The sequence below is a fragment of the Asterias rubens genome, chromosome 6 (assembly GCF_902459465.1).
Source record: "Asterias rubens chromosome 6, eAstRub1.3, whole genome shotgun sequence".
NCBI classification, from domain to species: Eukaryota; Metazoa; Echinodermata; class Asteroidea; order Forcipulatida; family Asteriidae; genus Asterias; species Asterias rubens.
The window spans coordinates 7,339,264-7,364,597 of NC_047067.1; the positions used below are offsets into that span (position 1 = coordinate 7,339,264).

Below are 25,334 nucleotides of genomic sequence, written 5' to 3' on the forward strand. Positions count from 1 at the left end.
TAATAATAACAGATTAATTCTTAATTTTTGCAGGAGTTAATTCTACCTTTGCTTTAACAATTTTTACTGAGTACTGATGATAATAAGTGTTTATTTTATATGTCCAAAGCTCAACAATGATTTAAGATTAAAGTCAAATGCCGCTTTGGCTGAAGTGCTATGTTTTGCCTGAAAAGTTTTCCTAAATAGCACCCTTTTGTTATTGCTTTTTTGTTTAAGTACATTATTTTGTATTCAAATGTTTTAAATTATTTTTATTTATTTGCATGTATCTGTTTATCTTTATGATGATGACGATTATTATTTATATTATTATTGCCATTATAATTTTGTGTTTTTTTAATTATTATTTTTACTAATATTTAGTAATTATTTAATTTTAAATTGTTTATATTTGTTTGTTGGGGATGTATTATATAATTCTTTTATCCCAAGTTTCCAGCGTCTTTTATTTCCTTTGTTCACAGCCCCACCTTGAGGGATGAAGATTGTTAATTGGCATTTGCAAAAAAATACACTAACAATAAAATATATTTTAAAAAATCACTCACAATAAAATAAAGATACATAAATAATTATAAGTAAGTTAACATTTATATATATATTTTTTCCTTTCTTTTCTTTTTTTCACTAATAATGATGACACCTTTATTATGGGCTCGTTTCAGTTGTTTTAACATCAAAAATCAGGAACGTCTGTTTTAGAATTTTCAATCTCAACCTCTTCAAGATGTTCCATATTGTGCATGAAGTTCTCCATCTTCAAGACGTTGGGGTTTACAGTAGTAGCAATGACGATCTTTTCCTCTGCCTCAACAACTTCCTCTTTGGTTGTCGGTTCAGTCTGGACGCGTAGAAGCAGATTGACAGTTTCTACGAGGTAGTCAGTTGTGTTACCCTCGTTGAAGCGAAGTACGTCCGGGGTGGCAGAGGCTATGATCCGGGCCTTGACCTCGGCATGGGACAGCGAGCCATCCTCGGACAAAATAATTGCTGCTGCTCCTGTAGGGATTATATTGATACATATTATAATATAAATCAGTTCCCCACAATTGATTATATTGATTAACCCTGGCCAATGATTTTATCTCAGTAATGAGACGACACAGTGCAACTTAATGTAGAGCGGGTGGGAAACATCCCATTATCATTCCAAGTGCTCTCGTAAAACTGAAGACAGAAGAACCAGAATCGGCACAGCATACACAAGTCTTGTTTTTTTTACTTCAAAGAATGATATCAAAAGACTTCCTTTGAAGGTATTTTCGGCAGTAAACGCAAAAACGAAAGCTCCACCCACACATGCAGTTTGTTCAGGCGTAATACCAGTGCAAATTATTGGGACGACAATAGTACCAAAATAGTACATTGTGCGCACCAGGCAACATGTCGTGTCTTTAATCATTACAACAATGAAAATCACAAGGAGAAACATTAGTCTGCCATTCGAGCGACACAAGATTCATTTTAAGATGAATAATACAGCCCAGTTTCTCACCCTACCTATCTTCCATACAATCACCTTACCTGTAACATGGGGACATGCCTCCGATGTACCGCTTAGCTCATCTGTATCACTTGGTCCCGTGAAGGTCGCGCTCTTGATGTTCACCCCCGGAGCGAAGACGTCCACACACGGTCCCCAGTTTGAAGATGGCCACCGCTCGTCATCGAAGTCTGTTGCTCCGACGGTGATGACCTGTGGAAGAGAACAAACCCTTATTTTCATAAAAGATTCGGACAGGAGAACATGGAAGACCGCTGTTTTAGCTTCAAAACTCACCTATATCTTTCAGTCGTTGAGCTACCCTTAGAAACAATGGGGGACTTTTGGGACGCTAGGTGGCAGCAGACTCACCAGGTAATCCGTTGTTCTCGGTATTGGCGCACGCTCAGAACTGCATAACCAATAGACCTTTTCGCAAATACCGGGGCGCGCGCGTAAAGCTATATAGGAATTAGGTGCATTGTGGTCTTGCTGGTATCCAAATTTGATCCATATATATCCCACAATGCACCTCATTCAACAGTCTGCGCGTGCGCATTGGTATTTGCGATAAGGTCTATGGACATTAATTACCTGGTAAGTCTGCTGCCACCTAGCGTTCGAAAGTCTCCCATTCAACTGGTAAACAGGATTCGCTCGGCCCCAGCGGCCAGTCTATCCAGGACCGCTGGGATGGGCTAATCCGCTTGCACAGATTCTTGTTCAGGAAGTACGTCATGTATGCAGTGCATAGAAATATGGCGCAGTGTGAGTGTGATGCATGATGGGACTGCGCATTATTAAACCAATGAGCGTGCATGATACGTTTGCCCATCCCAGCGCCTGGTTAAAGCAAGGCGCTGGGTACGAGCGAAATAAACAGGATAGATTGTGATCTGGGCCAAATTTTATTATTTAGTTCCAAGGAACAAATTAACATTTCGTGCGGAACGAAAAGAGTTGTTCTGTGGTAAATAATATTCCGAGGGGACAACAACAAAAATTAAGTTTTTTTTATACCTTTTTACTATTTTTGTTTACCCGTCCCTTTATGGGCTCCATAAAATGGTGTACATTACTGCGGTAAAGTTTCTGCCAGGTTGTATCTGTCAATATGTTCAAAATACTGCTAAAACTCACCTGTTCTGTTAACAATATCATTGTCAAGCGTATTTGAGAATGTACATTGAAAATGCGCTATATAATACTGTAACATTCTTTCTTCTTATTATTTTTCTGTTGTTTTGTACCTCACCTGTTTGTCACATGAAGGGCTAGTATTACAGGCATCGTCATCGAAGTTACCAGCTGCAACCACCACGGTGATACCCGTGTCGCTGATCAGACCATCCAGGGCATTCTCCAATGGTAGGTGTTCCCCGTACATGTTTAGAGAGATCGTTGCCACAGCTGGCTTCTCGTAATTGTGGGCCACCCAATCCAGACCTTTTTATGAACATAAATCACTAGTTTTTATATTATTATCCAGAAAACTATATTGTTTCAAAAGTTTTGTAAATAAGGACATAATATGTTGGCTAGGAAGTGGAATTGTGGTTTGCCAACTCGACCCGTGGTAATTTTTTCCCCGTTTCATTTTGTCTGGTTGGTGTTTCTCCTTACATTTGACAATTGGGCGTCTTAGATTTCTGTGTTATGTGTTGTATAAATCTCAGTCTTTCAAATGAGCAAGGTCTGATGGGGGCACATTTTTTATTTGATGACAGCTTTTTACCTTTGCATTTCCCTGGACGGCCTCTGCTTGTTATATCTATTGTATTGTCCGGAGAATTATCATAATAATATATAAATATCTTCGGAAGAAGACCAAGTGCCTTTCCGACGCTACGGCGTCGGCTTCGGTCCTGCCATGTCGTACACTCTAAGATTTTTTGTTCAACAACAACTACAGCATCAGGTCAGTTTGACCCGGAGTGCGATGCGGGTCACGGGAGATCTGACCCATACTGTGCCAGGCTGTCTCGGTTTGTTTGTTGTTCGTTTACTGGGATTGCGTCAGTTTGACGCATTTCTAGGTCATTTTGATACATGATTCCGGGTCACACTGACCCAGAACAGAAGTGAGTCAGGCCTACTTTCGGAAGTGGGTAAATTCTGACCCCAGGAGTGAAATGTCCGTATATTTTCAGAAGCCCGCGATGTGAAAGCGCACCATTTCAAATTGGTGTGAGTGACAATCGAAACCGAAGGCGTGGTTCCATGGTGTCAAGTCTGCTTTGCTGGACGGGTCACCCTAGGCTCAAACTAAAATTCAATGGCTAGGACAGGGGTATATATCAGTTTACCGAAAAACACTTGGTCAATGGGAGACTTTGGGACGCTAGGTGGCAGCAGACTTACCAGGTAATATTCCATTGTTTACGTAGTTCTGAGCGTGCGCACATGATCAGAACAATGTAATTATACCTGGTAAGTCTGTCTCCAATTTGCAGTTATTTATCCATTCAAAAATTATGTTGCCTCGGGTAGAAGAAGTTTATGATGTATGATGTTTTTACCAGCTATAACATCAGCCATTGTGCCATCTTCATCACAGTCATGACTGACAACTCGTACAGCACATATTGAAGCCTTCTTAGCGACACCGTAAGTCGAGCCTGCCACAATGGCCGCAGTGTGGGTACCGTGACCAACGCAGTCGATCCCCTGAAAGTAAACGTGAGAGCGGGGGACGTTAGTGACAACGTGGTTGACCATGTGTGCTTATTTTAAAAATAAACATAGATTGGAAACTGTTTACGGGGGCAACGAAGATGATTGCCTCTATATGCACCCTGGTCATTGCCTTGGTGCCCTTGAAACTTACAATTTCCTCATAGGGTGCCCTTTACCAAGGAGAAAATGCCTTGTATTTGCCTTTTCAAAAACAATCGTACATATTTTTCTGTATACTTGTATCGACCTTTCCTAAAACACATGTTAGCTTTAACCTTTAATTCTCAAAGGCAGTGGACGTGCACTATTGGTAATTACTCAAAATAATTATTAGCATTAAATCTGTCTTGGTAACGAGTAATGGGGAGCTGTTGGTAGTACAAAACATTGTAAAAACGGCTCCCTCTGAAGTAACATATAGTTTACGAGAAAAAAGTAATTTCCCATGAATTTGATTTCGAGTCCTCAGATTTAGAATTGAGGTCTCGAAATCAAGCATCAGAAAACACACAACTTCGTGTGACAATGGTGTTTTTTCTTTCATTATTATCTTTGCAACTTCGATGACCATTCAAGCTCAAATTTTCACAGGTTGGTTATTTTATGCATATGTTGGGATACACCAAGTGAGAAGACTGGTCTTTGACAATAACCAATAGTGTCCAGTGTCTTTGAATACCTTTGATACTTACCTCGACCTGATTGGATTACTGGAGTTTTCCATTTAATGACAATGTATCAATCGTACTTTTACTTATTTGCAGAAGCAAAGTCGTAATGAATGTTCCTCGTAAAAATGCTTACATTTCCACCCAACACGTCATAACCAACTCTCGCTCTGCCATCAAACTCCTCGTGATTTGGGAGGATGCCACTATCTAAGACGTAAACTGTTACTCCTTGGCCATCATCTATACAGAATGACAAGAACACAAATGTGAACCTTACTCACAAGTCTTGTGAAAAAATTTACGAAACAGTTTCAGAGAAGTATAAGTTCTAAATGCGTAAATTCTTAGACTTTTCCAGACAAAGGTCGCCTACCTTTTTCATCATTCACTATTTTTTTTTCCGTTTCTATTTCTTTCCTGTTTTTTTTGTGTACTTTTTACCTTCATATCCAGCACATAGGGAGTTAACAGTGATTTGCGTTAAACTAGTGCGGCCTTTCCCATGGCAGCCCCTATATGACGCTATGGAATGCTCGTTACTGGTTTATACATAACGGACGGAAACTCGTCTCGTGTATCATTTTTAAATGTGAGTCTTTTTAATGCCGCATTCTATAGTGTTTTAATGGTTTTGTTCCTGTTATTTTCCGTTAATACTTTGGTCTGTATCATTGGGTCAGTTTCCTTACCGGTGAGCGTCTGGGTCCCATACTAAAACAAACTGAAATCCGCACAAAATGTGTGAACTGCAGTCATGTAGTACATAATCTGAACAAGAGATCGTTATTCAATTTTCTTGTGTCAAACGATCTCGACTCATACCTGTGCCCAACTTCATGGCTCTGCTTACCGTAAGCACAAAATCGGGGCTTACGGAAGCAGGGAGTTATGTGCTTACGGCAAACGTATTTCACGGGTTAGCGGCAAATTTTGGCTTCGGCGCGTGCGTACTCCACGTTACTAGACCTTCTATGCTTACAAGGCTTCCTTCCATCCTTCCTGTGAAGTGCAGCCTCGCATTGTGAGGATAAATGCACTGCGTGTTTGCGCATGCGTCCAAGAAAAATAAGTAGGACATGCTGTCGAGTGCGGAAATAAATTATGTAAGTAAGTGCAAGTAAAAACTGTTGGATATGGAGAGCTACTTAGATGGATGAGCCTTAAGTGCAAGCTTAAAGGCGCTGGGTCTACTGCTAGGCTATTCCTGTCCAGGATGGTACGTGGGAAGAAGGAGTTAGTAAACACAGTTGATTTGGTGTGAGGGATGACAAAGCGGGATTTGTGACCTCTGGTTGATGTAGATAGTTGGACGAGGTACTGGTTCCACTCAATGTCAACGAGACCATAACGGATTTTGTACATCTTAGCCAGGCGACTGCCAGTGAGTCGGTCCTGTAGGCTAGTGCAGAAATTCGGCGCTTGCACGTAAGCGGGGAATCGTGATCGTAAGCGCAGACTTCAGCGGTTAGCAGAGCCATCAAATTGGGCCCTGATTGGTAACGGAAAACCACAACCTTCGTAATTTTAGGCAAAAACATTTTTTTTTGCAAGTCGCCAGACACACAAGGCCTGGAGGCCACTTCAAGGTGTGTGCTACAGTTATTTTTTCCATAGGCCATTGCCACCTACTTCAACAAAGTTGTTGCCGGTTTTGTTTAACTGTTTCCCAGACCTCCATATTCTTAAAGTTTTGAAATGTAGCTTTCCGAACTGCGAGATGTAGCCTATACTTACTGAGTGGTTTATATTTCCCGTCTAATGGCAGTTCGTCCTGGTCGATCCTGTCCAGATTCCATGGTATACCAGTCGTGTCTGGCGCCCTCTTCTGAGATGCTTCCAATGCAATGACCTTTGCAGTATCTGATTCGGTTAAGTGCACCTTGCCATTTTCTGCCACATACTCCACCGCCTCTAGGCTCTGAACCTGTTTGCGGGGGGGGGGGGGGGCAATTTTAGATGGCAAAGATACGATTCATTACTTTTATTTGGAGAGACCTATTTTCCTTTAAAAATCTTGAGGGCTCCTTTAAAATACACTGTTGTTGATATATGTAACAACCCGCGTGTTAATTGGAGAACATTCTTTATTAGTCCTTTTATTTTTGTTATAGATATGCTGGACACTAGAAGTGCATGGTTAGGATTGGGTGTGTACAAACACTGCAGACTTACCCAACGGTATTTCAAAGAAAGATCACAGACTTACATAAAACGTACACGGTCGAATGATGATGATAGTTGAAACATCCCTTGAAATACTTCCGTCTGAAATGTCATATGGATGAGATATCAAGAATCTAACTTCGCGTTTGGAGTATCGCTCAGTGAGCGTTTTATTCATTTTTGTTTTAGCATCGATGCAATGCAAAATTTGTAATCGGTTTTTCACTGTTCTCTCGTGACCCAGATGGCCGATCGATCTCAAACTTCTACAGGTTTGTCAGTTTATGTATAGGCCCTATGGTGGATTCGTAAAGTGCTTACACTGACAGCAACTGTTTTGTTCGCAAACACCAATTCTGTAATGTTCCTCTAATAAAGTATTGTTGTGTCCACCATTTAGTTCAAAATGCCTTATTGGTTTTAGATGAACTCAGTTACAGTCAAGGTCGATGGGTAGACACTTTACTGCTGGTTGCAAACCAGTCCAGTGTCTAAGTTGCTTCCCGGTGAAACAACTCATATAGAGTCTGTTTCCTTTGCGCGACAATTTTGCTGTTATGATGTTGTCATATTAAAAAACAAAATTGTAAAAAAAATAACTGGAAAATGTTATAAAGAAAAAAGTTACATTAAGTGAGATCAGCAGACAAAATTGAAATTACATTAAGTGAGATCAGCAACCCATCAACGATCACCAGCCAAATTTGATAACTGTCGAGCAGAAAATGCTGCTTAGCGGGTTTCTTTGCTAAGCAACCGACGAGCGATGGGACACCATTCGCAACACCGTTATTGTTGGGGAAACGCTGGCTGTTATTAAAGCCATTGGACACTTTCTGAACAGAACAAAATTTAAAGTTCACAGGTTTACAAATAACTTACACTACAGGGTTTACATAAGGTAATGGTGAAAGACTTCTCTTGAAATATTATTCCATGAAATGCTTTACTTTTTGAGAAAACATTAAAACAATAAATTATCAATTCTCGATATCGAGAATAACGAATTTATTTTAAACACAAGTCATGACACGGCGAAACGTGCGGAAGCAAGAGTGGGTTTTCCCGTTATTTTCTCCCGACTCTGATGACCGATTGAGCCTAAATTTTCACAGGTTTGTTATTTTATATATAAGTTACACTTCGATACACGAAGTGTGGACCTTTGGACAATACTGTTTACCGATGTTGTGCGATTGCTTCAGCAGGTTAAACCTGCTAAGATTGTTGTTTTCTCAGCAACTTATTTGACTTTAGGCCCTGGGCCCAATTTCATAGAGCTGCTAAGCACAAACATTTGCTTAGCAGTCAAATTTCTTCCTTGATAAAAACAGGATTACCAACCCAATTTCCACATGATTTTCAGGAGAAGCAAACAATGACTGAGTACTAGTATCAGGCAATGTGCAACAAATGAAAATGACTCACGGAACAACAATTCATGCATTAATCGTTTCTTAGATTTCTGAAGGTTTGTGTCCGTTTGCGAATGCAGCGGCCAGAGATGCGCTTGGTACCCGCGGTCACGTGAATGAGTTCAATGCCAAGTGTTGTTTGAAGCTTCGCATGGTGTGGAGTAAATGAAGAAACTATGATAAATAGCAAACTTGCGGGTAAAACCATATGTACGTCTCTTACGGTGGGTGTTGGCTCTGGAAAGAGACGTTTCTTTTCCAGAGCCAACATTCACTTATATACGAGATTTACTCATGGTTGTACCCGAAAGTTTACAATTTTTTTAAATATTTATTTATAGTTTCTTCTTATGAATTCAATGCCCTTGATTACAACAACACAGTGCCTTTGAATTAAAACTTTCACAGGTGCTCGTAGATAATGAAAACGTTGGCAAAAGCCAAACAATTTACCCTAAAGTGCAAACCACACTATATGTTTTTTAACAATACGTTTTTTGTGGCAAATTGTGTGCAGTACAATGACCCTTTTATTTCCTTTACGCTTTATTGGCTTCCCCTTTTAGCCAGGCTTCTCTTGTTTGATTACTTTCTATACAAAAAGTTGACATTGAGAAATTGAGGTCAGAAAATTCCCAGCCCATTACAATAGGTTCAGCTTTGTATTGTTGCTTTTGAGCACTTCAAAGGTGTCTAAAAGCTAAGAACGGCCTCTGAGTGTGCTCCTCTCGAACACGTAAAACAGCATTGTATTTCGTGGCAACCTATTCTGGAACAACCTTAACTCTGATATTAAAAAGTTTCGTTCACTTAATTCATTCTCAAAGACATTGAAACAGCACCTCTTGAATATGTATTTGTATATAACTGTAGTATATACACTAATTGTACAAAGACTGTGCATGGTGTCGATAATTATTTTTATTGATTAGTCTGGTCCGTGTCATTGGGTTTTTGTTTTTTTTTTCTTTGTCGTCCAAGTCCTTGTCTGTCTCAGGGAAATATACAAAAGCATTATGCTTAAACTTTTCCACTGCATGTTGACTAGTAGTACGTTAATTTCTGTAGATTATCTTCAAATTTCTATTTCTAAATAATGGCGATCAGTTGTATGTAGCTCACGGTACGGGGTAGCGATTTCTAGGGGGAAAAAAGGAAAAACAACTGTGTTTTCCCCCTATAGCGTCTTTTTTGCTTCTTAGGTTCTGGACAAGCTTTTCGCTCATAACGAAGTTAAACAATCCTTCTAGTTCCCTTTTCTCCTTTCTATCTTTCAAATTGCATAGCTTATTTCACTCCAACTTGCTTTCAAATTTCTGCTCCCCTTTCATAATGACCAAAACTTAGCTTCTTTGTTATGTGTCTTCCCTTCATGCTAGGTGCACGCATTGATATTTAAATCTTTTATAACCAGTCAGTACACTGACCATACCTTTTACCTCAAGGTTTTGTGTATTCAATGTACATGTACATTACACTCACTCTTTGTACAGTACCTATGTTTAGTGGGGCCCTTTTACCTCAGGGTTTTGTGTATTCAATGTCTAGATATTGTAACTAGTCGGTACACTCATTCTATGCACCTATGTTGAGGGAGGTCCTTTTACCATAGGTTTTTGTTGTTCTTCCCTTCATGCCGAGTGATATTCAAAGTCTAGATACTGTATAAAAATTAAACTAGTCTGTATCATTCTATGCACCTATGTTGAGTGAGGTCGTTTTTTCCCCCTAGGTCACTGTCTTTGAAGTTTGTATATCGCCAGATATAATGAAGGGCAGTTTAGACTAAAGGTCTTCCTTGGAAAAAAAACACCGATCAGATACTACTGTTGGTCAACGTATGCGGTACCAATTTCTAACAAAAGAAACAGCCACAATAATTGTGTTTTTCCCAAGGTTCTTCAAAGTCCATTATTAAATAATATAATACAATGCTATGCTATGGACCCTGACCACTCAATAGCAAATACAGTTCTGCTTTGTATACATCAAAGTGCATCTGAAAATATGTCTTTTGCCAACTTGAACGTTATAATATGATTTGAGGCATTGCATTGTGAGGTTTATATATTTGGTTTGCGGCTACTTGCCAGGTAGAGTTGTTCTTTAGAGAACTGTCTTGCTATAATTCTGTTTACTATTTTTCTTTTCAGTCTGTTTGTCTCGCAACGAAGTCTGACGGATTATGGTGTTACAAAACGAGAAAAAAGGGGGGGGGACCAAAGTCAAAGCACAACAAATACAAGCATATACACATGTAGCTGGTACAAAGTGACACGCAAAACATTTTCATGCAAGGCTGGTAGACGTCAATTAACAGTTTTTTTTATTAATCATTGATGTTTTTTTTTCTCGTGCAATACCAGGGGTGAAAGCCAATAAAACTTACTCGAATCTATAACATTATTAATTAGTTGTTAATAAAAAAAACTGTCGGGTTAGCAACTTTAAGTTAAATTTCCCTGTGTTAAATAATGTCCTCACATTGTATTAGTATGTACACAAAAACTCTATTATAATTGTAATCCCACCACAATATAACATTAATTTTAAAACAACCAATACTTCCGTATGAAACTTGAAATCGACAAACTGTTTCATTTCATTTCGATGTCTGCATGGTTGTTAATGTGAAGCCAAGGACTATTAGAAAAGTTGACTTGATCCACGTATGCATGCCTACATAGCCAAGAACCCAATGTGGAGAAGACTATAAAGGAAGTTTCAGTTTTAGATGTGGGAATAAAAACCCTGAGATTTGTTTAAAGGCAGTGCACACTATTGGTAGTTACTCCAAATAATTATCAGCATAAAGCCTTACTTGGTGACGAATAATGGGGAATGGGGAGAGGTTGATAGTATAAAACATTGTGAGAAACGGCTTCCTCTGAAGTGACGTAGTTTTTCGAGAAAGAAGTAACTTTCCACGAATTTGATTTTGAGAACTCAAGTTTAGAATTTGAGGTCTCGAAATCAAGCATCCGAAAGCACACAACTTTGTGTGACAAGGGTGTTTTTTCTTTCATATTTTTTTTGCAACTCCGACGACCAATCGACTCAATTTTTCACAGGTTTGTTATTTTATTCATATGTTGAGATACACCAAGTGACAAGACTGGTCTTTGGCAATTACCAATAGTGTGTGTCCAGTGTATTTAAGGGAAAACACATACAGTCAATCCAATCCACATAGTGCCCCGAGGGATTCGAACCGGAAGGCAATTATGCAAACTCCTTTTTAATAATTGTGAATTATATCCTTTTCATTGTGAACAAAATTACAATAGTTAACTTTAAAAACAAACCACTTTAATAATATACGTGTGTTTCAGATGAAATGCATGCATGCCGACAAACATAACAGGCCTATAGATGTATTTGATAGATGAAAATGCACGCACATCAGAAACAATGTTTAAAACCAAACAAAACCGATAAACCAGTACGTCAATAAATGTGTTTTAGATGAAATGAATGCACCTCAGAAAAAAAAAAAAATTGGTTTTCGACGAGCGACATGCGTTTGCAGACAAACCCATATACATTAATGGACATGAGAGCACTATGTTATATAGAGTACATGCGACATTTTGAATGTTGATGGATATTGCAGATGTATCCATCATTCAAGACGCGTAAACATTACATGTCATTGCTCCCAGTGTGTCCCAGATTCCCACACCACCAGGAAATAAATGTAGGTCAGAATACATTGATCATGAAGATTTGGTATCGAATGACATACATAACCTTTTTATGCCGTGGGAATTTTTTTACCAGACTATGTGCGTACTTACTTGACAGTTCTATAAATACAATTTCTTAAAGGGGTACCCTATCTAAACATGTCCGTCTGGCCCGAGCTTGTTTGAGTTGAATGGAAGAAACACAATATGCCTTCATCGAGGTTTTTCTAACCAAAGAAAAGTTACACCGACTTCATTGAAATTCTGAAATTGAATATCTTCAGAAAAGTGCTTCAATCTCTAAAATGCTCAGATGGTTATGAACAAAATTAAGTGAATGATGATCGAGATATAATTTCGTCATACCTTTTACCTACGATAATATATGATTTGTTGACGTTGATAATCATAACAATATACAGAATATATACGGCATTGATATCCGTCGACTTTGGCGCATGAACTTAACAATCAATCGGCTATCGACAATTCACTGGACCAAAAAAAATACAGAAAAGCAGGAAAACAATTGTAAAATACCATACATGATATCCAGAAACACCTACATTATTACACAAAGCCTTTAAACAAAGTCACAATTCCCGTCAACAAGATAAATCTGAAGAAAAGTTAACACCGATCACGGTCCCCATAACAGGATACATTCGGGTGTTCATTGTCCAAAAGACCGGCCCCATCATGTTCACTTGTACCCTCTCCCCTGGAAGTGGTAGCCGCGCTCTTTACCATCAGCTCGATCGACTGCCTCTTGAGGGATTTCTGCAGCAAGAGACAAGGGATGAAGACAAATAGAGAAACAGCAGCAACGATAGCTAGGGGCACTCCCAGATACAAGGCAAGGTATGAAGTAACTCGAGGTACACAGACGGTGTTCAGGGTGATCGGTTTGACTGCTCGCCCGGCTGGAGCTTCAAGTACCACCGCCCGAGTTTGGGCCTTGTCGATGGGCAGTCGACAGTCGGTTACGTTCAGACAGGTTGCGGAATGCACCCTGAGATCGTACGGGAATCGAGTGATGTTCACCTTCACGCTAACCGCCTTGTCCGGGGCGTCTTCCACGGCGGCCACCATCATGACAAACACCTCGTTGTGGAATGCCGAGTTGACTATGAAGACGCAGGAGTTGTACCCTTCGTCACACTTTGGGTACTTACAGTGTTCTTTGCATCGTTGGTTGTCGCCGTTTGTCTCCCAGGCTACGGCGGCAGCTTCGTCCTCGCAACGGTACAGGACGAGCTCGGTCGCCCTGCTGCAGGAGCTGAACTCCATGTAAGCGACCGACTCGGCCGACCGGTGGAGGTTGAACACCAACGGGGACGAAACCCGAGATGGCCCGATCGCAATGGTCTGCGCCAACCCCTGGCGGTAGGACTGACCACTCGGTACCGGGGCATTGGGGAGAACATAAGCGTTGAACAACCCCCCTTCTGTGCTGGCAATGTTCAGCTCTTCGCAGTAGTATCTCGAGAAGGATTCATGAGAGCTAAGCCCGGTCAGCACGGGCTTTTGATCGCCGGCTCCAAGCCAAAAAGTGTGTCCATCAAATTGTTTAAATCGCACCAGAAACGCAGCGATCGTTCCAGCTATCAGAATAGCGATGCTCACTCCAAGCCACGCCAACAAAACGGATTTCTTACAAGTTGCCATTTTTGCAAAAGTCAATTAATAAGTTCTGTGTTTACAGTTGTCAAACAAGGTTGCACGTTTTATTGTGGCTAGTCAGCAGTGTTGTTTATATGGCTAGTGAGTTTGATGCACAAGCTTTCGCGGATTCCAAATATTTCTCAATCGATCAGTTGCAACAGTTAACAAGACGAGGTGCACGAAGTTGCCAAACACGTTCATGTAGAAATTTCTGGAAGTGCCAAAAAGGCGAAACTGGTTCTCGCTTGACCTGTTGATTTTCGTAACAAAGACTTGTTAATATTTATGGTAGAGCAGCTGCTGCAGTTGGCACTGGTCCCATTGAAGTCCAGAGCTGTTGTCTGAAAAGCACTCCAGGCAATGCCTTATTAAATACCGAATAGACCTTCGTAAACAAAACACGTCACGTATTGTATGTCCCCACTGATCCTCCAACAGTCCTGCGCAAACACTGCTTTGTGTTCCTGGTGAGAGGTCCGGATATATGAGCAATATTATTTTCAATCTGCGGTTCGCTCAATGGAACGTCCCTCTGTCTGAACGTGTACATGTACCTGTACTATACATGTACATGTGTATGAGTTGTGGGGTTAATACACGGGTGCTGTGGTCTGTTGTTGCGTTCACAATCATAACACAACTGGCAGTCTATTTATAGACATTATCATAATCGTATAGTTCAGGTCACACCGTGTACCTTTCGGTTATTATGGATTTACATGATGCTAGAATGTCACATCTGGGACACTGGTTTGCTGCAGTATGTGCATTCTATAATTCAGCGAGAGAGGGCCTCGGTGCTTATCGTGGCATCTCTGCATGCCCGTTGTAGTTTTGTGTTAATTTGTTTTTGTCCTGAAATGAAACGTCGGTTGTGCGGCCACTTTGATGTATTTATCGGTGTGGTTTAAAGGAACACGTTGCCTTGGATCGGACGAGTTTGTCTATAAAAAGGGTTTGTAACCGTTTTTTTTATAAAATGCACATGGTTGGAACGATGTTTTAAAAGTAGAATACAATGATCCACACATATTTGCCTCGAAATTGCGTGGTTTTCCTTTTACTGTTCGAACTAATACAGTCGGCCAGTTATGGAAGTCAAAAATTTGACTCCCATGAATGGCCGACCGTGTTAGTCGACTAGGTAAAAGGAAAACCGTGCAATTTAGAGGCATGTTTGTGTGGATCATTGTATTCTACTTTTACAACATCTTTCTACCCATATACATTTTATAACAAACGGTTACAAACGCTTTTCAAAGACCAACTCGACCGATCCAAGGCAACGTGTTCCTTTAAGGTACCAGACACTCTAGGTTACTGTCAAAGATTAGTATTCTCATTTGGTGTATCTCAAATGCATAAAATAACAAATCTGTGAATTCAATGGACTCAATTGGTCATTGAAGTTGCAAGAGAATAATGAAAGAAAATATACACTTGTGCCAAATCTTGTGTGCTTTCATATTGCCTTGTTATACTATACACATCTCTCCATTGCTCGTAACCATGTAAGTTTAAGACAGTAACTTTTAATTTTACCAATAGTGTCCAGTGCCTTTAAAGACTGTCTAGCTTTAATCTATGTGTTTAAACAGCTCTCTTAGATAGTATGTTGACTTTTTCTGTTTGTCACTTTGCTGACCTTGGCTGTATACAATGTACTCTCTTTATTTGAAATATAGAATGAGTCATACTGCGAAAGCAAAATAGTTTTCTGAATATCAGCATGTCATCAACCCAAACCCCAAACAGACAGACAGACAGGCAGGCAGACAGACAGACAGACAGACAGACAGACAGGCAGACAGACAGACAGACAGACAGACAGACAGACAGACAGACAGACATACAGACAGACAGACATACAGACAGACAGACAGACAGACAGACAGACACAATGGCAGGCAGACAGACAGACAGACAGACAGACAAAAACAAACAAACAAACAAACAAACAAACAAACAAACAAACAAACAAACAAACAGACACGTACAAACATTTATTCTAAAAGACCCCCTCCCCCCCCCCTTCCCTTGTTCTGTAAATCAACAGAGTCATTCAGTCAGTCAGTCAACCATGGTCCCTAAAAAATAGTTTTGTTTAAGTTGAGCATTAATATTATTAAATTGACCTACTTGTTTGACATTGGTGTTGTTTTAACATCCTACGTTGTTATTTCTCTCGTATCTTTGTGACAGCACCCCTGGTGTCAATTTCAACACCCCAGTTTTTGCAATGTGTGGGCCGGGGCCCTACACTGTACAACAAAAAGGGTGAAATTAACGGCACTTTACATGGCACCCTATAGCTGCCAGTTAAAGTGCCGTAAATTTCACGGTAGAAGTTTTGTAAACTACCCCTTTACGGCGCAGTTTACAAAACTTCCACTGTACAATTTACGGCTCTTTACCTGGCAGCTAGGGTGCCAGGTAAAGTGCCGTAAATTTCACGGATATTGTTTACAGTGTATACCCATTTTAAGATTATTTATTCCAGGGAAAACCCAAACTGTCTACTGAAAACCCAATCCATAGTGCCCGGCGCGTTTCGAACTGGGGTCCTCATAGGTGAAAGGCAAGGCTATAGGACAAACAATACACCAACCCGACCACCCATCTTGTAAATGGTAACCAAACTAAAAAGGGTGTTGCACTCGGAACCCAAACCGAAAGGAAATATTACACATTCTACCCTTCGGCTGCGATATGACCATTCCCAGGTCATTATGGTCTCCCCCACTTCGTAATCGAAGTTATACGACGAATTACTCACAAGGTTTTTCACCTTTTTGTACCTAAATGACAAATAACAACAAAAGTGACGCATAACCCTACCGCTGGTACAGAGAAAAATCTCATGGTCTGCGAATCAGGCTTGATCTGTGTCACTCATATTTCCTTCGGCTGCGACAAAATGACCATTCCCAGTTGATTATGGGCTCACAATGAAAGGAACACGTTGCCTTGGATTGGGCGAGTTGGTCTATGAAAAGCGTTTGAAACCGTTTGTTATAAAATGCATGGTTAGGAAGATGTAAAATATAATGGTCCACATAATATGCCTCGAAATTGCATGGTTTTCCTTAAACGTCGTGAACTAACACGGCACGCCAGTTTTTGACTCCATAAAAAGGCCGACCGTGTAGGTTCGCAAAGTAAAAGGAAAACCACGCAATTTCGAGGCATGTTTTTAGTATGGATCATTATATTCTACTTTTAAAACATCTTTCTAACCATTTATGCATTCTATAACAAACGGTTGCAAACGCTTTTCGTGGACCAACTCGACCGATCCAAGGCAACGTGTCCCTTCAATGGTTTCTCACACAAGAAAAATAAAAACAAAAGGAATGTGGCGGTCTCGTATCTAGAAATCACAAGGTCAAGAGTGATTCGGGCTTGATCTGTGTCACTCATATTTCCCTAGGCTGCACGGGTGCTTAAAATGTTCGCATTGTAATCGAGGTTATACGACGAATCGCTAACAATTCAAGGCAGTGGACACTATTGGTAATACTCAAAATAATTATTAGCGTAAAACCTTACTAGGTAATGAGTAATGGGGAGAGGTTGATAGTATAAAACATTGCGAGAAACGGCTCCCTCTGAAGTGACGTAGTTTTCGAGAAAGAAGTAATTTCCCACAAATTTGATTTCGAGACCTCAACTTTAAAATTTGAGGTCTCGTAATCAAGCATCTGTGTAAGCAGGGTGTTTTTGCTTTCACTATTTTCTCGCAACTTCGACGACCAATTGAGCTCAAACTTCCACAGGTTTGTTATTTTATGCATATGTTGAGATACACCAGTTGAGAAGACTTGTCTTTGACAATTACCAATAGTGTCCAGTGTCTTTAAGTTGTTCTCATTACACATAACAAATATACAAACAAAAGTGATGCAAAACTCAACAGCTTGTACCTATAGAAAAGCACAGGGTCAACGATTCGGGCTCGATCTGTGTCACTCTTCGGCTACAGCAATTATATGAACATTCCCAGCAGGTGCCTAAAAATGGTCATGTCATAATCGAGGTGACGACGACTCGCTGACAATTTTTGTTTTCTCACATAGTATGGTGGTAAATAATCAAAACAAAAGTGACGCATAACTCTACAGTTTGTACTTAGAAAATCACAGGGTCTGTGATTCAGGCTCGATCTGTGTCACCCAACTAAGGGCGACTCATATTATTTCCTGGTCTCGTAATATCCCTGACAGGAAATGTAATTGTATAGGTCTACCTGCTGGCATGCACTATGATGGCACTGTGTTTCCTGAGATATATTAGCCGTTTTGTATTACGATTTTTAAATGCAACATCCACAACACGTGGTTAGAGATTCAGCAAGGATGTGTGTGTACTATATAATGGTGGATACCGGTGTCAGTAACAGAAACAAATCCGGAATTGTTTTTCTTTCTTCTTCTCCCCTAACCCCTGTCTTCAACCTCTTGTTTTTGTATTTTAAAAAGTATTGAACGATAAGAATTCGATTTATGTAGAGCCTCCCATCACTTATCACCCGGGGCGCTTCAAAATCAAACTTCTGTGAGGATTCGTAAACAAAGTTACTTCTATATACAGTTGTTCTTAAATTTTGCTGTCTCTGTCTCTTCTCAAGTGTATCTCAACGAATGCATAAAATAACAAAACTGGGAAAAATTGAACACAAATGATCGTCAAAGTTGCGACGCGAGAAAATAACGTATAGTAGGAAACACACCCTTGTCGCACAAGTTGTATCCTTTCAGATGTCTACAATTCGAATATTTTAGTGAGAAATTACTTCTTTCACAAACACTACAATTCTTCATTGTATTTAGACTTAGCTTATCCGCATTGGAAGGTTTACAATACGTACATGTAGCCTGCCTTGATACCAAAGCCACACATGCAAAGCATAAACAAGATTATTCATTACAATATCGGCCATTCAACTTTCTTATTCAATTACTCTATAATGTGAACGCGTTTGACTTAAAGAGACTGGACACTATTGGTAATTGTCAAAGACCAGTCTGCTCACTGAGTGTATCTCAACATGTGCACAAAATAACAAACCTGTGAAAATTTGAACTCAATTGGTCGTTGAGGTTGCAAGATAATAATGGAAGAAAAACACACTTGTCATTAGAAGTTGTGTGCTTTAAGATGCCTGATTTCGGAACCTCAAAATCACATTCCGAGGTCTCGAAATCGAATTCAAATAATATTTTAGTGGAAAATAATTTATTTCTCGAAAGTTACGTCTACTTCAGAGGGACCCGTTTCTCGAAATTGTTTATACGATCAACAGCTCTCCATTGCTTGTTACCAAGTAAGTTTGTATGCTAACATTATTTTTGAGTAACTGACGACACTGTCCAGGGTCTTTAACATACAATATTGTCAACAAATTAATGTTCAAACATTGTGACACAGGTTTGAATGTTACTCTCTCTCACCTAAAGGTGAGAGAGAGAGAGAGAGAGTAACATTCAAACCTGGGACCCAGAACAAAAGAGGACAATAGATTTCATAGTTCGGGAAAGGTCCATTGTAGGAAAACGATGGGAGCTGTTGCAAAAAGAATAATAAAAAAGAGGAAAAATAGGACGTCCACGGTTGCAGGCGTGTAGGAAGAGTGTGGGAATCACTCATATTCTTGTTTTTGTGTGTTTTTCGTGGCATATTTCCTTAGGAAATGCTCTGCAATGTATAACAATATTCCAATACCAATATAAACAAATTGACTTTGTTTATTATGACTGTGTGTCATGGAGGAGGACCAAAATGTTGTTTGTTGTCCCAATAAGATTTGCAGTTCCCACGAAACATGCTGGTTCATCATCGATAATACACCATGTTGTGGTGATGTCTGACCAATAACAAGAACGGCGTGCACGATTGGTAACCCACTGCGCAGGTCAGTGGTCAGGCTGTGTTACCACGGGTGGCCAATGAGCCAAGCTAAGTTGAAGTTTGGGCCAGTTTGATTTCGCTGCGGTGGAACTGTCCCGTTGTGCTAATTACTTTTTAAAATAGTTCCTCTTTGAACGTACAAACAAACAAATACAACACAATACAATAATCTTTATTAGATCCCCAAATGGGTAATTCAAATGCTCGCATACAGTATGAACATTGACACATTAAAAACATATTTAAAAAACAGCCAATGCATGGCTATAATAATTACATTTACAAGAAAAACCACAAACGTTGTTGTATAACCACCAGGGGTTATTTTGAGTCGTAATGTTGAAAGCACTGGCTTGGGATGTATCATCTATTTTAGATTGGCAAAACCTTATAATATGCATATATGAAAAAAAAGGTGTACGTCACCAGTTACATTTTGCAGCTTGAATACCCCCTTCCCCCTCCCTCTGTGAAAAAGCGCGGTTCTGTTGTCAAGTTTTTGCGTCACACGCATGCGTATCTGCTGCACACCTAAAATTTTCGATATTTCTTGCTTAAAGGCAGTGGACACTATTGGTAATTACTCAAAATTATTATTAGCATAAAACCTTTCTTGGTGATGAGTAATGGAGAGAGGTTGATGGTACAAAACACTGTGAGAAACGGCTCCCTCTGAAGTGCCATAGTTTTCGAGAAAGAAGTAATTTTCCACCAGTTTGATTTCGAGACCTCAAGTTCTAAGTCTGAGGTCTCGAAATCAACCATCTAAACGCACACAACTTCGTGTGACAAGGGTGTTTTTTTTCTTTAATTTTTATCTCGCAAGTTCGATGACCGATTGAGCTCAAATTTTCACAGGTTTGTTATTTTATGCATATGTTGAGATACACTAACTGTGAAGGCTAGTCTTTGACAATAACCAATAGTGTCCACTTCCTTTTAAGGATTCGGGTACTTTTTCAAAATGTCCACATATTTACATTAAACTTACAGAGTTAATGATAATGATAGTGGAAAGCTTCCCTTCAAATATGACTTACTAAGGTTGTGTAGTTTTTGAGGAATGAGTAAAACAAGTCACAAAATAATGTTGGTCTCACCATGAGACCAAAATCATTTTAGCACGTAAAATCCCCTTAACCAGTTATGATATTATACCAAAACCATAGCATAACTGGTTAATACGTTTTTACATGCTAAAACAGAGACGAAAATTATTACTTTTACTCGTTTCTCATTACAGCACCTCAGTAAGTAAAATTTCAAGGGAAGCTTTCTACTATCATATTCTTCAAACTGTGTAAGTTTAATGTAAATCTGTGGACATTGTGTTTTTTTGTAAGAAAAATTACATATACCCTTTAAACAAATTGGGCATAGGACATTGTAAATCTTTTCAAAAAAATCCACCAATTGCATCGTGTAATCGTATTTTATGTGACCGAAAATGTTGACCATGAATGAGCCTATATGTCATTGCAGAACGGATGATACTAAAAGCCAAGTCCAGTTGAACGGAATTATAGCTAAATAGTATGGGCTTCTGATTTTCATAGAGGTACCTATAATCAGAAAATAATTACTTATCAATATTGTCCGCTGAGCAGAAATGAGCACCAGTCGAAAGTTGTACTTGTGATTTCCTGGTAGTTTGCCCGTAAACAAAATTCTGGTAAGCATATACTGTTATTGGGCTTAGCTAGATTTGCTTAAGCAGCTCTATGATATTGGACCCAAGTTGAGCCATTTTGTGTGAAGTGGAATACGTCACCCTTGTTGGATTAAAAAATATGCACTTTTGAAAAGAGGACTCACCAAAACAAGTGCTTCGTCGGTTGGTAAATTAAGTCCAATTCCTCGAAATGACCGCCTGTAACGATGTGTCAACGAAGCCCCAGATCTACGGATTACAGAATGGTCCGTTAACTGCTGGGCAAGAACATCTATGTCGTAACCATCCTGTAGGGAAATAAAATGTGTAGTTTAAGATCTAATACAGGACACTGGACACGTTTGGTAATAACTTTCAAAGACCAGTATTCTCACTTGGTGTATCCCAACATCATATGCAGAAAACAATAAAATCTGTGAAAAGTTTGACTCAATTGGTCATCAAAGTTGCAAGAGAATAATAAATGAAAAAGCAACCTTCTTGCATAAATTTGTCTGCGTTCAGATGCCTTATAAAAGTAATTTTCATATTCAGTGAGAAAATACCTCTTTCTCAAAAACTGTTTCAGAGGGATACGTTTCTCACAGTGTGATACTGTCAACAGTTCTCCACTGTTCATGCATTACCAATAAAGTTTTTTATGCTGACCATTATTTTGAGTAATAACAAGTAGTGTTCGTGCCTCTCAAGACCAAAGGTTATTACACATTACTGTAGACTTTCGTGCACTGATAATTATAAAGATAAGTCAGAGTTTATATTGGTGAACTCATTATACTGGGAGTACTGTCAATTTTGGGGTTTTTGAAATTGATATTTTGGTCAGAGTCACACTTCTTTGAAATGTTTACTGCAACCAAATTTCACTGTTGTTATAAAGGGTTTTGGTACTTTCTGTATAACACAAAACACAATGCCCACATATTTACATTAAACTTACATCGTTTGAAGATAATGACATTAGAAAGCGTACCTGAAAATATTAGTTACTGAGGTGCTGTAGTTTTTGAAAAATGAGTAAAACAATGTCATTAAAATACGTTTTTACATTCTGACATAATTGTCGTCTCATGATCAGTGAGACGAAAATTATTTTCATGACATTGTTTTACTCATTTCTCAAAAACTACAGCTCCTCAGTAACTAATATTTTCAGGTACGCTTTCTAATATCATTATCTTCAAACTGTGTAACTTTAATGTAAATCAGTGGACATTGTGTTTTTTGGTCCTACCAAAAGTACCCAAACCCTAATGTGGTTGGTGGCAAATATTTACCGTAATTACGGTCACCGTGAAGGGAATTACTTACAAGGGAAACCTTTACAAAGGAGAAGAAAATGTTTAATAATTTATAAATTTCAAACAATGACAAAACAAAATCTACTCGTCTTTTACGTATTCTTCAATTGAAATGTGTACAAATCATTCTTACAGGATGTCCAGGCTTTGTGGCTCTTTTCACAGGTCAACAAAATTTAAAGGCACTGGACACGTTTGGTAGTTGTCAAAGACCAGTATTCTCACTTGGTCTATCCGTACATAGCCCATGCACAAAATAAATTTTAAAATGTGAACATTTTGGCTCAATTTGGTCAGTCGAATTTGACGAGAATAATGAAAGAAAGAACACCCAATTGTTGCGATACTTTGTGTGCTTCCAGATGCATAAAATGGGCTTGAGCCAAAGTCTTTTATTATTTGAGTGAGAAATCACCTCTTTCTCAAAGACTACGTTACTTCAGAGGGAGCCCCTTCTCACAAAGTTTTATACTATCAACAGCTCTCCATTGCTTGTTACTAAAGTTTTGATGCTAACAATTATGTTGAGTAATTACCAATAATGTGTCCAGTGCCTTTAAACACAGATGCTTTATTAATCAATTTAAGCAAAACAAAGGCCACACTAACCTTGACTTTGACAATATAACTGTCAGGAATCTTCTCGGCAGCTCGGTGAATTGGCGCCAAACCTCTAACACAAATGCTTCCCGCCACAAGTAGCAGAACAGACGGCAGTAGCAACATCATTCCCGTTCCAAAATACCAAACCGTAGCACTGATAGTGTTTAGGTTACGGTCGTGTTACCAACAGTTCTACAATTTAGAGGATTAAGGGCACACATACAACTTGAAGATGATTTTGGTATCTAGTGTTCGTTTCAATCACAAAATGAGTTTTATCATAAAATAGTTTGAGCCGCAAACGTTAGCCTAAAATTATCCAACTAAATAGTCAAACAGAAACCTTAACCAGAAAAGAACCAAGTCAAAAAATCACAGTGATTTTAATATCGGAGGTCAAAATCGATCGCCTTTTTGTGTGCTTTTGCTGAGGATGTATAATGTTTACGGACTGTTAATTATCAAACAAGCTTGTCATTTTACTCCCCGTCAGCTGTTGAAATACTCATCCAGATGTTCTTGTAATTTCTCTTTTACAAAATAATATGTATAATATTTTGCAGTTGTATTTAAATGAAGTAATGCAAATGTGATGATTACATTGACGTGGGTTCTACGTATGGAATTTTACATTTATCTGGAATTGTAAATAAGTTAAGTCAGGATATTAATTTTTCAAGGGAAGTGCAAAAGATTATTCATCGCCCTCTTTTTCTCTGTTATTCTACCAATGGAAATTATATCGCTTTAAAGGCAGTGGACACTATTGGTAATTTCTGAAAATAGTAATTATCATAAAACCTTTCTTGATTACAAGTAATGGGGAGAGGTTGATAATATAAAACATTGTGAGAAACGGCTCCCTCTGAAGTGCCATAGTTTTCGAGAAAGATGTAATTTTTCACGAATTTGATTTCGAGACCTCAAGTTTAGAACTTGAGGTCTCGAAATCAATCATCTAAACGCACACAACTTCGTGGGAGAAGGGTTATTTTTCTTTCATTATTATCTCGCAACTTTGAAGACCGATTGAGTTCAAATTTTCACAGGTTTGTTATTTTATGCATATGTTGCGATACACCAACTGTGGAGGCTAGTGTTTGACAATAACCAATAGTGTCCACTGCCTTTAAAATTCGCAGTGCCAATGAGGGCGCTATTGAACAACGAAGTCTGACAATAACGGATGCACCACACTAAATGAATTCCCATAGCAACCAATGCTAAATGCTAATATTAAAATAAAATAAAAATAATAAGTCTCCCAGTCTCTATGAAAATGAATCAAATGTATTTTCAGACGACTTAACTTCAGATTTTGTTCACATTTTTTGGCTGGTCAGCCGTTTTGAATTCTTGCTAATTAGGCCTACCCCAGAAATATATACCCCAAAAAGGTACCTTATCAATGCACACTGTTTGGTGTTTCAGACCCATTAAGCATAATGATGAACTTTTAAAAACAAAAAGAAGGAAAAAAAAAACATGTATACTCGCTAGCTACTATGTACAACATTATTTCTTTTATATGATCAATTCCAAGTGTTCTTCAAAAATATAATCTCCTTTTACCAATGTAATAATGGATGTGGGTTCGAGTTCCCTCTCATACATTTTAAAGATCAACTTGACAAATCGCTAAAACAAAATTGTATTACTATATTGGTTTTGTATGTGTTTTGGTTATTATTTGAATCAATACGCCATCATACTGCGTGTTGATAATTTGTTTAGATTCATCTCTATTATTATGTCACATTTTACCTAGTGGTTTCTTTGGGTCGTTTCCTATTTCTTAAAATAAAAAAACAAAAAAACTGACGTGTGTACTGCGTCACTGAGCAAGAAATTCTTTACAATAGCTGCAATTATGGACCTTCATAATACAGAGCCGACTACATCTACCGAAAATCTACTTTCATTTTTTTTTGAAGGTGCATGATTTTTTTGAAGGGCAACAGATTCACCAAACGGACGACGTAAACATGTAGATCTGGTCATTTAAAACCATCATTGTTCCGCGTGGTTTATCTTCCTCAATGGAGTGACCACAGCGAGCAGTCATCGTCTTTTAATGCAGTGCATTTTC

At 38.9% G+C, this 25,334-nt stretch overlaps 1 protein-coding gene across 1 annotated transcript; it reads right to left on the bottom strand.

The window, feature by feature from the left end:
* Positions 1-558: 558 nt before the first annotated feature.
* LOC117291529 (extracellular serine proteinase-like) lies at positions 559-23,642 on the bottom strand. Its single transcript, XM_033773307.1, has 8 exons — positions 23,252-23,642; positions 21,485-21,628; positions 6,568-6,757; positions 4,967-5,073; positions 4,006-4,153; positions 2,742-2,932; positions 1,528-1,699; positions 559-1,002 (listed from the first exon to the last, which is right to left on the bottom strand). Exons 1-8 carry the CDS (start codon positions 23,369-23,371, stop codon positions 680-682), a joined length of 1,395 nt encoding a protein of 464 aa, XP_033629198.1. The 5' UTR covers positions 23,372-23,642; the 3' UTR covers positions 559-679.
* Positions 23,643-25,334: the final 1,692 nt, after the last annotated feature.

Bases quoted from the DNA above. Each gene is read 5' to 3' on its own strand.
- LOC117291529 (XM_033773307.1), bottom strand. From the start codon at position 23,371: ATGATGTTGCTACTGCCGTCTGTTCTGCTACTTGTGGCGGGAAGCATT. The intron at 21,629-23,251 runs GTTAGTGTGGCC...ATTTCCCTACAG, and splicing joins GTTATATTGTCAAAGTCAAG to GATGGTTACGACATAGATGT. The intron at 4,154-4,966 runs GTAAGCATTTTT...GTTTACTTTCAG, and splicing joins ATGACGTGTTGGGTGGAAAT to GGGATCGACTGCGTTGGTCA.